The 14,461-nt window shown below is 40.8% G+C and overlaps 1 protein-coding gene across 1 annotated transcript in view; it reads right to left on the reverse strand.

Annotated features, from left to right (window-relative positions):
- The window catches only part of Spire1 (spire type actin nucleation factor 1), a 127,863-nt gene that overhangs the window by 34,533 nt on the left and 78,869 nt on the right, over window positions 1-14,461 (reverse strand). Inside the window, exons 5-6 of the mRNA XM_029471821.1 lie at window positions 10,568-10,645; window positions 9,031-9,195 (exon numbers count right to left, since the gene is read on the reverse strand). Of these exons, the coding sequence (XP_029327681.1) occupies window positions 9,031-9,195; window positions 10,568-10,645 (243 nt within the window). The remainder of the gene's footprint in view (window positions 1-9,030; window positions 9,196-10,567; window positions 10,646-14,461) is intronic.

The raw sequence follows: 14,461 nt of genomic DNA on the forward strand, positions 1-14,461 counted from the left end.
AGAGCAGTCGGCGCTCTTAACCACTGAGCCATCTCACCAGCCCGGTTCTGCTTTTTTTTTCTTTTTTCTTTCTTTCTTTCTTTTTTTTGTTTTTGTTTTTTTGTTTTTTTGTTTTTTTTCCAGACAGGGTTTCTCTGTAGAGCCCTGGCTGTTCTGGAACTCACTTTGTAGACCAGGCTGGCCTTGAACTCAGAAATCCACCTGCCTCTGCCTCCCGAGTGCTGGGACTAAAGGCGTGCACCACCATGCCCCGCAAGGGGCAGGTTTTTAAGATAAGGTCTTTTGTATTCCTGACTGGTTTTGAACTTGATATGCAGTGAATTCTTCTTGTTTCTACAACCTAAGAGCTGGGGTCACAGGTGTGCTCCATCATACATGGCTTTGTTTCCCAGTCTTATATAAACAAAACAGGCTGAACTGCCACCTCACTGACAACTGTACTGGGATCTGTCTAACCCATCCCCTTCCCTCCTGTGCCCTGTATCAAGGTTCCATAGCAAGCATCAGCAGCAATCATAGAGCCCAGCCCAGCACGTAAGCTAAAGAAGGGGAGCTGTGAGCCAGGTTGTAGTGGCACATACCTTTAAGAGACAGCGATAGTGAATTTCTGTGAGTTTGAGGCCAGCCTGGCTTATAAAGCAAGTTCCAGGACAATCAAGAATGGACATAGAAAAACCTTGTCTCAAAAACCAAAACCAAACCAAACCAAACCAAACCAAGGCCGAGGTGGGTGTGGGTGCACTGTGGGACTTGGTTCTGCTGTGGGATGGCCTTTACTTATGGATTTTCCACTGTGTAACAGTTTTAAAACCTGTTGATATTATATAACTTAATCAGAATTAGAATTTGACTTTTAAATAAGAGAATAATTTTAATAAATAATTTTCATATGCCTTTAATACTTTTCCATTACAAGAAGACCAAGAAAAATGGAAAAATGAGATTGGCTTGCAAGTGCCAACATCCACACCAGCACATCACATGAGATGCATTTCTGGTGTCTCTGGCTTTTCAGCCAGGGTCTTCTGTGGCCTAGGCTGGCCTCAAGTGTCTATGCCTCAATTCCCTAATCCTTCTGTCTTCAACTCCCATGTGCATGTACTGACGCTTCTGGCTTTATCTTCAGTGTCCAAGAGCTACAAGCAGGGTCTCAACCCCACTGTGCACTGACACTCCTGCCAAGGACCCTGATGAGTGGACACAAAGTAAGCTACAGGGCTTTCTACGCACTGCTAATGAGCCAGCAGACGAATTCTCAGGTCATACAACCGCTGCCAAAACACAGAAGCAGTCCCAACTGAAATAAGTAGTGATTCAAGATGGACAAAGTGTTGATTCAAAGAAAATAAGATCAATTACAGGAAACTGATCATATTTTAAGGGCACAATGGTTTATAAGCAAAAATCTTGTAGTATACAAAATGTAATCTCTTTGAAGTATTTTAAAACTACTCTACTCTATCTAGTTTCTTCCGTAAACATTTTGAGGCAGCTGAACTTGAAGTAAAACAGATGAAAGTGAGTTGTTTTACTGCCATCCACCGAGTGCTCACACCTCAAGGCCTACCTTTCAGCAGCTCTTGGGCAATTAAGTCATGATTCACTGATGCTGCACGTCAGTAAGCTGCACAAAGCTGAGACGTACACTTCAGTTAATCCAAACATGGAGAGGGCTGAAAAACCCTATGGCCTGACTGAGGCCTGGCTCATGTAAAGGAAGCAGCCTCTTTAGAACTATGTGAATCACTTCAAATACGTGTACCTGACTTTCAAATCACAAAGAGGCTTACAAGTACATTAGTACTTGTAATATTTATTAGTTTTTAGAGCAGACCTTTTCCACCTATGAATAGAGACCCCTTTAGGAAAAGAATATCAGATATTCTGTATATCACATATTTACACTATGATTCATAACAGTAGTAAAATTATAGTTATGAAGTAGCAACAAAATTGATTTTATGGTTGGGTCACCACAGCATGAGGAGCTGTAGAAAAGGGCGGCAGGTTGAGAGCCTCTGACTTAGAACATGTAGATCCACTGAGTCAGTAATGTGTGGGACAACTGATATTAAGAAAGATTAAAAACGTAAATCAACAATAGATTAGCTCAACGATGGTTTGCCCATGGTATAGATTACTCTGGGCTATTAATAATGGTATATCATGGGCAAGGGAGGGGTGGCAGTTAGAGCACTTGCTGCATAGATTCAGAGGTGAGGAGTACACAACATCTACCCAACACCAGAAGTAATTGGGACCAGCCGGATCCAGGCACCCAGGAACTCCACCTCACCAGTGGCATGGGTTCCTCTCAGTCTGAGCTGGTGCCCTGAGCAGACCTTGGGCGCAAACTCCGCAGCCAGTCCCATAACACCCAGAAGAAGCTCTACTTCCCAGGCACTCTAACACTCCCAGGACCACAGGATCCCAGGGTCCCAGAGGCAGCTTGACTCCCAGGAGCTCTGACACAGCCAGGATCTCAGGATCTCAGGATCCCAGAATCACAGGATCCCAGAGACAGCTGAACTCTGAGGAGGTCTGACTCAACCAGGAGTACAGGAAGGACAGGCTCCAGTCAAATATAGCCAGGGCAGGGAGCTCTAGAGATAATCAGATCACAGGAGGCAAGCAAAAGAAAATAAGCAACAGAAACCAAGCATCATCAGAACCCAATTCTACCACCATAGCAAGTCCTAGATATACCATCACACCAGAAAAGCAAGATATAGATCTAAAATCACTCCTCATGATAATGATGGAGGACTTTAAGAAGGAAATACAGGAAAACACAGTTAAACAGCTAGAAGCATTTAAAGAGGAAACACAAAAACCCCTTAAAGAGTTAGAGGAAAACACAAATAAACATGTGAAAGAATTGAACAAAACCATCCAGGCTCTAAAAATGTAAGTAGAAACAATAAAGAAACCACAAAGAGAGACAACCCTGGAATTAGAAAACCTAGGAAAGAGATCAGGAGTCATAGATGCAAGCATCACCAACGGAATACAAGAGATAGAAGAGAGAATCTCAGGGGCAGAAGATACCATAGAAAATATTGACACAACAGTCAAAGAAAATGCAAAATGCAAAAAGCTCCTAACCCAAAACATCCAGGAAATCCAGGACCAAGCCTGGGGATAATAGGTATAGAAGAGAGCTAAGATTCCCAGCTTAAAGGGCCAGCAAATATCTTCAACAAAATTATAGAAGAAAACTTCCCTAACCTAAAGAAAGTGATGCCCATGAACATACAAGAAGCCTACAGAACTCCAAATAAGACTGGACCAGAAAAGAAATTCCTCCCATCACATAATAATCAAAACACCAAATGCACTAAACAAAGAAATATTAAAAGTAGTAAAGGGAAAAGGTCAAGTAACATATAAAGGCATAACTATCAGAATTACACCAGACTTCTCACCAGACAGTATGAAAGCCAGAAGATCCTGCGTAGATGTCACACAGACCCTAAGGGAACACAAATGCCAGCCCAGGCTACTATACCCAGCAAAACTCTCAATTACCATAGACAGAGAAAACAAGATATTCCATGACAAAACCAAGTTTACACAATATCTTTCCATAAATCCAGCCCTGCAAAGGATAACAGATGGAAAACACCAACACAAGGAGGGAAACCACACCCTAGAAAAAGCAAGAAAATAACCTTTCAATAAACCTAAAAGAAGAGAGCCATACAAACATTATTCCATCTCTAACAACAAAATAACAGGAAGTAACAATCACTATGCCTTAATATCTCTTAATATCAATGGACTCAATGTCCCCACAAAAGACCAACAGACTGGACCCAGCATTTTGCTGCATGCAGGAAATGCACCTCAGTGACAAAGGCAGACACTACCTTAGAGTAAAAGGTTGGAAAACAATTTTCCAAGCAAATGGTCCCAAGAAACAAGCTGGAGTAGCCATTCTAATACTGAATAAAATCAACTCTCAATCAAAAGTTAAAAAAAAAAAAAGGAAGGACACTTCATACTGGTCAAAGGAAAAATCTACAAAGATGAACTCTCAATTTTGATCATTTATGCTCCAAATGCAAGGGCAACCACATTCATAAAAGAAACTTTACTAAAGCTCAAAGCACACATTGCACCCCACACAATAATAGTGGGCGACGTCAACACCCCACTCTCAGCAATGGACAGATCATGGAAACAAACTAGACAGAGACACAGTGAAACTAACAGAAGTTATGAACCAAATGGATCTAAAAGATATTTATAGAACATATCATCCTAAAACAAAAGAATATACCTTCTTCTCAGCACCTCATAGTACCTTCTACAAAAGTGACCATATAATTGGTCACAAAACAGGCCTCAACAGACACCAGAAGACTGAAATAATCCCATGTACCCTATCAGATCACCACGGACTAAGGCTGGTCTTAATAACAACAAAAACAATGGAAAGCACACATACGCATGGAAGCTGAACAATGCTCTACTCAATGATAACTTGGTCAAGGAAGAAATGATGAAAGAAATTAAAGACTTTTAGGAATTTAATGAAAATGAAGGCACAACATACCCAAACTTATGGGACACAGTGAAAGCGGTGGTAAGAGGAGAACCCATAGCTCTGAGTGCCTCCAAAAAGAAACTGGAGAGAGCTTACACTAACAGCTTGACAGCACACCTGAAAGCTCTAGAACAAAAAGAAACAAATACACCCAAGAGGAGTAGATGGCAGGAAATAATCAAATTCAGGGCTGAAATCAACCAAAGAGAGACAAAAAGAATTATACAAAGAGTCAACAAAACCAGGAGCTGGTTCTTTGAGAAAATCAACAAGATAGATAAACCTTTAGCCAGACTAACCAGAAGGCAGAGAGACAATATCCAAATTAACAAATTCAGAAATGAAAAGGGAGACATAACAACAAAATGTATCTTAAAATAATTATTCTTTGTTGAGTATTAACAATTGAAAATACTATAATCATGTTCTACAATCATGAAAAAAACAAAACAAAACAAACCACTTGCTGCTGCTCTTCCAGAGGACCTGAGTCCAGCTGCCAATGCAGGCAGTGATCTGAGAAGAGATAAGAATGAAACCCCAGAGCAAACTGAATATGTCAAGTGGATCAGACTTTGGGGACTCTAATGCCAGGCAGCTCACTGTCAGCATACTCAAGATACACTACATGATTTCTAGGAAACAATCAGTCCAATTTTAGGCATATAATAAAGTTTATGGTGTCACTACATAGAAATTCCTTTACAAAATACATGGGGCCATGAGGGTGGGTTCTATAGCTAAAAGGTCTAGAATCTGGTGTGGCCTCTGACTGATAGCATGGAGGTCAGCAGGACATGAAGTACATGTGACATCTCCCCTAGGGATGAGTAGCAGTTTAGGGAGGGAAGAGTCTGGAATAACCTTCCTGGAGAATTTGGGTGAAGTCTGCTTCTACAGCAAAAGGTGGGTGAGGTCTGCCTCCACAGATGGCAAAAAGGTCACCAGGTGGTTAACAAAATCCATTTGCAGACTTCTGGATGGGAAAGCAGGTATTTTTATCTCCTTCATTGAGAAGGTGCCCCATGTGTTTTTAACATTCCTGGCTTTCCTAAATGCTTCTCTGTGAGTACAAGGACCTCTGTGCCCCTCACCAAGTCTGCCAGTCCAGTCTCAGGGGATCCAATCCCTCTGGCCTCCGTGAGCACCTGCACTCTTGTACCTACACAGAGACACAGTTTATCCCATATTTGACAGGAGAGAAAGTATATATGGTATTACAAAGTGTACATAATTTAATTATATTATATAAAATAATATATAAATAGCAAGAAGTAAACACACTACAAAACAGATGCAAACATACATATGTACACATAATTAAGATGTAATAAAGTCTTTGGGAATGCTGGAGAAGATAAGCTCTGGCATGGAGGAGGGAAGGAGCAACGGAGAGCACTGTGTAAGCATGACAGTGCTCAGTGAGACTGCATGCTAATTAAAAATGAACAAAAGGTAGACTGCAATGTAAGAAGCCCTGCACATGTTGTTTCACAGTGCAGTCAGCAGATACAGACACAGGAGGGTCTGTACTGTGACAGAGATGCACAAGTACTTAACAGAGAAGCACCCACACCAACCAGCACCAGAAAACAATACTAAGAAACGATGTTGGCTGTCTCTAAGAAACAACTGATGAAAGGGCAACTTTTCAAAGGCAAACCACAATTTGTTCATTTAGAATAATGAAACGCATTATGTACTTAAACCAAATTATTTTCAAATTTTAAATCAGCTAGGAATACTGGCATGTTTATAACTCTAGGACTCAAGAGGTGTAGCTAGGAGGATCGGGAGTTCTAGGGCATCCTTAGCTACATTCAGAGTTCACAGCCAGGCAGGGCTCCTTGAAACTCTGTCTCAAAACAACAATGAAACTTTTTAAAAAGGCTAGCGAGATGGCCCATTGTTTAAGAGCACTTGATGCTCTTGCAGAGGACCTGGGTTTGATTCCCAGCACCTACACGGGAGCTCACCAACATTTATGGCTCCAGTGCCTTTCTCTGACATCTGTGGATACTAGATATGCACACAACATACACAGATGCAGGCAAATACTGATGTGCACAGAATCTTTTTTAAATGATATAAACTATATTTGATGATATAGAAACAAGTTTACTCTACATTTGACAAAAGGGAAAGTTTGTAAGGTATTTCAAGAGTATATAATTTAATTATATTAAATAAAATATCAAGAAGTAAACACATTACAAAATGGTAGAACTGAATTTTATTTTATACATATTTTGTAATGTTTACAGTGAGTGAATTGCTTTTTTTTTGTTTTTTTGTTTTTTTGTTTTTTCAACACAGGGTTTCTCTGTATAGCCTTGGCTGTCTTGAAACTCACTCTGTAGACCAGGCTAGCCTCAAACTCAGAAATCTGCCTGCCTCTGCCTCCCAAGTGCTAGGATTAAAGGTGTGCACCTCCACTGCCCGGCTGTGAATTACTTTTAAAATAAAATAAAAAGGGGCCTGGCAAACACAGAAGTGGATGCTCACAGTCAGCTATTGGATGGAACAAAGGGCCCCCAATGGAGGAGTTAGAGAAAGTACCCAAGGAGGTGAAGGGGTCTGCAACCCTGTAGGTGGAACAACAATATGAACTAACCAGTACCCCCGGAGCTCGTGTTTCTAGCTGCATATGTAGCAGAAGATGGCCTAGTCGGCCCTCAGTGGGAAGAGAGGCCCCTTGGTCTAGCAAACTTTATATGCCTCAGTACGGGGGAACGCCAGGGCCAAGAAGTGGGAGTGGGTGGGAATGGGAATGGGGGAGGGGGGTTCTGGGGGACTTTTGGAATAGCATTTGAAATGTAAATGAAGAAAATACCTAATAAAAATAAATAAATAAATAAATAAAATAAAATAAAAAATGACAAAGAGGGGCTGGAGAGGTGACTCAGGGAGAGCATTGGCTGCAGAAGATCTAGGTTCTATTCTCAACACCCACGTAGTGGCTCACACCTGTCTGTAATTCCAGTTCCAGGGGATTTGGCACCTTCTGGCCCCTTGGATACCAGGCAAACACACAGTGCACATACATACATGCAAGTAAAGCACTCAAGTGCATAAAATAAATAAACCTTGAAAAAGAAAAAAGAAACTGTAACATGAATAAGCTTGAGAGTGAAGTATGGAGATGAATGTCAATGTAAGCAATGAAGAGAAGAGCGAGGTCAGCAATATTACAGCCAAGCAAACATGCTAGCAAACAGCTACCACGAAAGACAAAACAGACACTCGATATTGAAAACGTAGCAACTGTAAGTACATATGACCCAAACTCCAGTCCAACATATACCAGCAAAGGAACAGTGAAAGTGAAATGAATAATTTCACAATAGCTGGATCCTTTAATACTTCATTTATAATAGTGTATTGAACAAGACAGAAGATCAACCAAAAAACAAAAAGAGGGATTTGAAATTTTTGATAAATTAACTGGAATTCTCCACCTAGTAAGGAACTATTCCTCTGTTTCTGCCCCTCTCTCCCTCCCTCTTACTTCTTCCTGTGATATTCTTGATATGTAATGTATGTGGCCTTGAACTCAGGACTCTTTCACCTCTATGTCCTGAGTACTGGGAATCACGAATGTATGTTACTAAACCTGGCAGCTTTGGAATACATGTTTTTCTTAAGGGTATGTGATTCTCCAGGACAGACCACATATCAGGGGAAAAGACTAAACAGTTAAAGATGTAGTATTACACACTTATAACCCAGCACACAGGAGGACAGTGAGGCCTGTGACAGTCTCAATGCAACAGGAGGTGACAAGGACAGGAGATGGGACTGAGAGGAAGTGGTTTACACAGGAGACATTTTCAAGCCAGAGCTTCCAGCACTTGCTGATGAGCTAGAAGTGTCCTTCCTTAGAACTTTGCTTCCCTGTACAGCTACTAATAAAGATGTGCAGAACAGGATACATAAACCAGCTTGCTTATACCTGACATTGACCTCTGATACATCCATAAGCTAGAAAATATGTAATCATCTAGAAGTAGTAATATGGAAGAATATTCACAACATGAAACAAATTTAACAACTTATATACTGAAATTTGCCCATTTTGTCTAATAAAGTACAGAAACAAAACTGAGGATTGATTAAACTAGGCACAGCGGTACGTGCTTGAATCACTGGCACTCAGGAGGCAGAGGGAGAGGCATGCGGAGCACTTGGGTCTACAAAGTGGGTTCCAAGCCAGCCAGTATAACACAAGACCCTGTCTCAAAACAAAAACAATAAAACTCACCAGAAAAGGAGGCTCTAAATGAACATGAATACAAATGGCAAAGCAACATGATAAGAAAATTCTTCTTGGTTATGAAACCACACGTTCACTTTCCTTCTTTCAGCTTAAAGTATCTTCCAAGTTTCTACAGTGATCAGTATTTTATGAGAAGAAATAACAATACCTTACCGACTAGCCCATTTCTAACAAATAAGGCCTGGGCAGCCATCTGAGTGCTTACCATTACTTTTCTCAAGGTGTATCTTTTGCACCGAATGTCGTCCATGAGCATCTCGTAAGGGGTCAGCTGGTACTCAATGGGCAGTGGGTTGTACTGCCGCTGCTGGACTTTCTTAAGTTTTACCCCATTTCGCAAATCCCTCATCACTTGTACCCAGAACCGGGCCTGTAAGAACCAAGGGTGGATGGTTATCAAGAAATAATCTACTAGTTTTCTCTGAATTGTTACAGTCCTCGAGAATCAAGGAAAGGCATGGATTACTGAACAGCAAGTAAAGGAAACACATTACGTTTTAGGCTATTATGGGATGGGCAGAAAGTCAGTAGGCTGCATTAAAAGGCATACCCCTAATATATACTACTGTGAGAATCTGCTTACTGAAGGGAATATTCCCCATACCTGACTTGGGGTTAGGCCATATGGGGTGTGTGTGTGTTTCTGGGGGAGGGTACAGTACAAGTACAGCAAGCTGTCCTCCTTGTTCTTCTTCATGCAGCAAGAACTATCAAGTATCAAGCCTGGTGGCTCTGTTCCTAGGACAGAGCAGAGATAACACAGCTGCCCTGTAGAATGGTGAGGAGCTAGGTAAGTTCCCTGCTTCACACTCTAGATTGTGTCCTGGTCAGTGTACAGCACTGCTACAGCTACAGCTGGCAGATACAAGTACTTGCTGTTAGCTTCTGACAATCAGCAGCACCTTTCCCTTTCTGAGTTCATCTCATCAAGAAGAAATAAATAATAAAGAATCGACATCTTGTCATACACACACATATATATGTATGTATGTATATATATATATGTGTGTGTGTATGTATATATGTGTGTATGTACATATGTGTATATACATATATACATACACATATATGTATATATAATGTTCAAAATGGCAACTTTATAATACATATTAAAATGTATATTATTATTCCTTAGTCTATTTGTTTTCCTGTCTTACCATGTATCATTGTCTAGTTCAGAGAAAAATTAAATCAATACAGTATTTAATTAAAATGTACCTTATCAAAATTAATGTGATTTCAATAGCTATTTAGATGTATTTATTACAAAGTCAAGTGATAGGAATTTTCCACATTCAGGTGCATCCTTCACTGATGGAGAAGGTGGTTGGTATGTATGCATGAGTTTCTAGGTCCTACCTGCAATACCGAAACATTTTTTTCTATATAAAATAAATGATTACCTTCTAAGCCAGACAGTTCTCATTTACAATGTGTAACATTATACTTCGCACTCTTCTGAGGGTGGAAGCTGTCGTCAGGCTGCTGGCCTGTCTTTACAATGACCAGTCTCTCTACCTTCCCACTCTCCCCTTTTTAGATAATTCTCCCGAGTGGTGTCGTGAAGAGCAGTCATCCCTGATGACTAAGGATGTTGAACATTTCTTTAGGTGCTTCTAAGAGAAGTTTTAAATGAAACTACTGATTTACTTACAAAATCAAGTGTTCACTCTTATGCACTAGTAGTCCACGCTGCAGTCCTTAATAACTGAGCCAAGCAGAAGGCACACCCATTTCCTTACCCAGTCCGCATTTTTCAGGTCCTCCAGATCTGTGCTAGACTCATCACTCTTTTCCATTTCTTGAATCTTCTTAAGGTTCTACCGGTTAAAAGAAGATTTACAAACCAATATGAAAATTATATTAAGCTACTTTCTCAAATTTTAACTCCAAACAGTTATCTTTAGCTCTCTGGCTTGGCTTCTCTCTCCCACTGTTCAGGCCTTGTCCCGTTCCTCAGATAGGCCTTCCTTTCTTCCCATTTGTTACAAAAGCTCTTTACATCCATGGGCTCTTAGTATCCATCCTGTTAAGTTCACACTTGTCTGGGGCTCCCCTCTAAGCTTCCTGAGGCAGAAGTCCACCCACAGAGCTAATATGAGCTTTGGAACTTCTGGATGCTTGGCATGCATTTGTAGTGGTTAATCTTGACTGTCAACATGACGGGATTTAGAATCACCATGGAAACAAACCTCAGGGCATGTCTTAGAGTGGTTTTTAAAATTAGGTTAATTGAAGTGGAAAGACCCACTCAATGGATTATGCCATTCCATGGACTGGTGTTCTAGGCTGAGTAAAAGAAAGAGATGTAGCATCCCCCCTCCCCTGACTGTGATGCAGTGTAAACAGCCTTGCCTCAAGCTCCAGTTGCCATGCCTCCCTGGCACAATGGACCAGATCCTTAAACACTGTGTAGAATCAAACTTTCCTTCCTTGGGTTGTTTTTTTTCCCCAGGTATTTTGGACAGCAACAAGAAAAGCAACTAGCTCAATATTTATCAAGTAATTTATTTATAAACTTCAATTGATAGAATGCCTTTTAAATATCATCAACCATACATTTGCGACTTATAAGAAATACTGATTAATGAAAGATATTGGACAGTGAAATGGCTTACTGAAGGCACTTGCCACCAAGCTCAATCTCACACACATACACACAAAATGTAATGAAAAATTTGAAAAGCATATTTGTAAATTAATTATAAACCCACTGTACTCCATTCCTACTAATAGCAATTCAATCTTAATAGATTTTACCTTCGACTGAATTATTTGCCTGCTTGTCCAGAGACTGGATTTAAATGTGCTATATGAAAACTTTGCTTGTTTTATATGACAATATAGACAAAAGTTTCTAAACCCTTTATTTTTACCTTTCCTACATCTCATTTTATCCATCTGTAAAATGAGGATAACATCACCAGCTTTTTAAAATACTCTAATGAAGAAGTGTTAATGAAGGAAATAAAGAAAAATTACTGTGAACACTTAAGATGTGATACAAGTAATGCGTTCTTTCTTCTCTCTCTTGGGGAAAACAAAAGCAAACCCCCAACCCATTTCTAGTTATTTCAGAATGTGTTTACACAATGCTCTTTAAAAGTCAAGATTCCTTCTGAGATGCAGTAAGACCTGCACCATCACTGGTCAGCAGCCCTGTCTGTGTTACTAATTCTAGGTGCTCTGTCTGCGACCGCCTTTCTACTTTCTAAGGACTAAAGGGACCGTCACATTAAATCACTGACACACTGATTGGCACAGGAAAGGGACCCAGCTTAATCCTTTGTACTTCCTAAGTACAATCAATCATAATTCATTATACCATAGGATATATCAAACCTTAAGACAATCAATTAAACATTCAATTTTGCAACTTCACCAACCTACAGATGGTTTCTGTGCTATCCCAGCTCTAGTCCCTTACACTGATCTGAAGCCTAGCTCTTTCCTAATGTGTCTATGTACCAGTCTCCCTAGAGTAGGGTCCTGGGGCAATAATCATGGCAGCTAGTAAGTGACGAGACAATGAATCTACCCTAATCCACATTACAGAAGAGCTGACGCTCATAGGGGCTGACTCCCACGTCCATGGCCTCTCTGCAATGAGTTTGGAGCAGGCCTGAAGCAAAGGGATGTGGATACACTGGATGATGCAGATGAGAAGAGTGGTCACCTGTTACCAACAAACCCGCCCACCTCACCCTGGCTGAGAGTCCTCATGAGATAGCTAGGTCCAGTTCTAAGTAATTCATTAAAAGGAACCTTCAGGAATACTTAGAATTCTAGTAACACACAAGGAAAGATAACAAAATTTATGACTACTAACTGGTCTTTCCAAAAAGTAGCATGATCTTACATCAAATTTTGAATAGGAATTATTATTATTAAATCAGGATTTTCCATTCTTTATCATTTAAGACATGTCAGACGTCAGCCTAGAGAATAGTATTTCTGATATTTAAAAACTCTGCTTCTTTCCCCCCAAATTAGGTATTTTTTTTAAAAAAAATCTGTTTTTAATACTGAATAGTATTCCGTTGTATAGCTATACCATATTTTCATTATCAATTCTCCAGTTGAGCCACATCTAGGTTGTTTCTAGCAGTGTTCTTCTTGCCCCACATCCTTCCCAGCATGTGCTATCACTTGAGTATTTGATCTTAGCCATTCTGATGGGTGTAAGATGGAACCTCAGAGATATTTTGATTTGCATTTCCTTGATGACTAAGAACTTTGAACATTTCGTTAAGTGTTTCTCAGTCATCCGAGATTCCTCTGTTGAGAATTTTCTGTTTAGGTCTGTAATCCATCTGAACCAATAACCAAAGAACATACACAGGCTAGACCTAGGCCTCCCTGCACATATGTAACAGATGTGCAGCTTGGTCTTCATGTGGGTCCCAAACAACTGGAATGGGGGCTATCCCAAAAGCTGTTTCCTGTACGTGGGATACGTTCTTCTACTTGGGCTACCTTGTCTGGCCTCAGTGGGAGAGGACGCACTAGGCCTCAGAGAGACTTGAAGTGCCAGGGTGAGGGGCAGGGGTGCACTAGTTCAGCAGAGATAGGGATGGGAGATGGATTGTGGGAGGGAGGGCAGTGAGCAGGATGCAAAGTGAGTAAGTGAAAAAAATAAATTTAAAAAAAGTCATGATTCAAAACGAAATCTGAAGTACACGATCTCCATGAAGTATCAAAATCACAGCTGAGTGGGGAGAGGCCTACACACAAGTAAACTTATTTGGTTTCCCTGGTGTTACTGAAGTTCTGTGCAAAAAGGATTAATGACTGAGAGTACATGCTATTCTATTGACTAGAAGATGCTGGAGTACCTTTCTTCCGTTGTGTGAAGGTGTGTGTGTGTGTCTGTATTTTCAGTTGTTAATTCTGTACCAGGAGAGGGCTAAGTGCTGGCAGGATTATGGTACTGTCATTTATATGGCCCAACACTGGGTTTTCTATTTCTAAATATCCATCCTTCTTCACCTGCCTAAAAACAACCTAGGAATGTATCAGAGGTTATCTCGTTACTGACTGGTTGTAATAAAGATCTCAAGGCCAACAGAAGGGCAGGGAGTAGGGAGCAAAACTTATGGGCAGAGAGAAGAAAGCAGAAGTAAGAAATCCAGAGTGGACTTGGAGGGGAACAGGCATGGACCAGAGGAGAGCAGAGAGGTAGAGAGTCGGCCACATGGCAGGTTATAGGCTAGTGTTACTCTACTTAACGGTAGTGTTAAGCTGGATAAACTAGCTGGGAGACTGCCCTAGCAAAAGGCCTAAGCTTTAAACTTTATCAGCAGCCTCCATGTCTTATTTTTATACTGCTGGTGGGTCTGAAAAAGTGCCGCTAAAGAAAGAGTCTCTAGGGTTATTAAATTACCCTGACAGAAGAAGAAATGAGGGTTAGGAGAAGAGCTGCTTCTGGGCACCCTGGGGTCTCCCTTATAGACTAACAGAATGCCTACGCCACTGGGCTGGAAGAAGCCCTTTTCCTGCTGCCTTTCAGTAACTGCTGAGGACTCCCTCAGCTCACCTCAGATACCCACCAAGGAACGTCTTTCCTGTCCTTGAGAGCCTCTCCAATGTCATCTTCTCCATAACCTAACAGCTCACAATCCTAACCTCACAGGTAA

The sequence above is a fragment of the Mus caroli genome, chromosome 18 (assembly GCF_900094665.2).
Source record: "Mus caroli chromosome 18, CAROLI_EIJ_v1.1, whole genome shotgun sequence".
In the NCBI taxonomy this organism is placed as follows: Eukaryota; Metazoa; Chordata; class Mammalia; order Rodentia; family Muridae; genus Mus; species Mus caroli.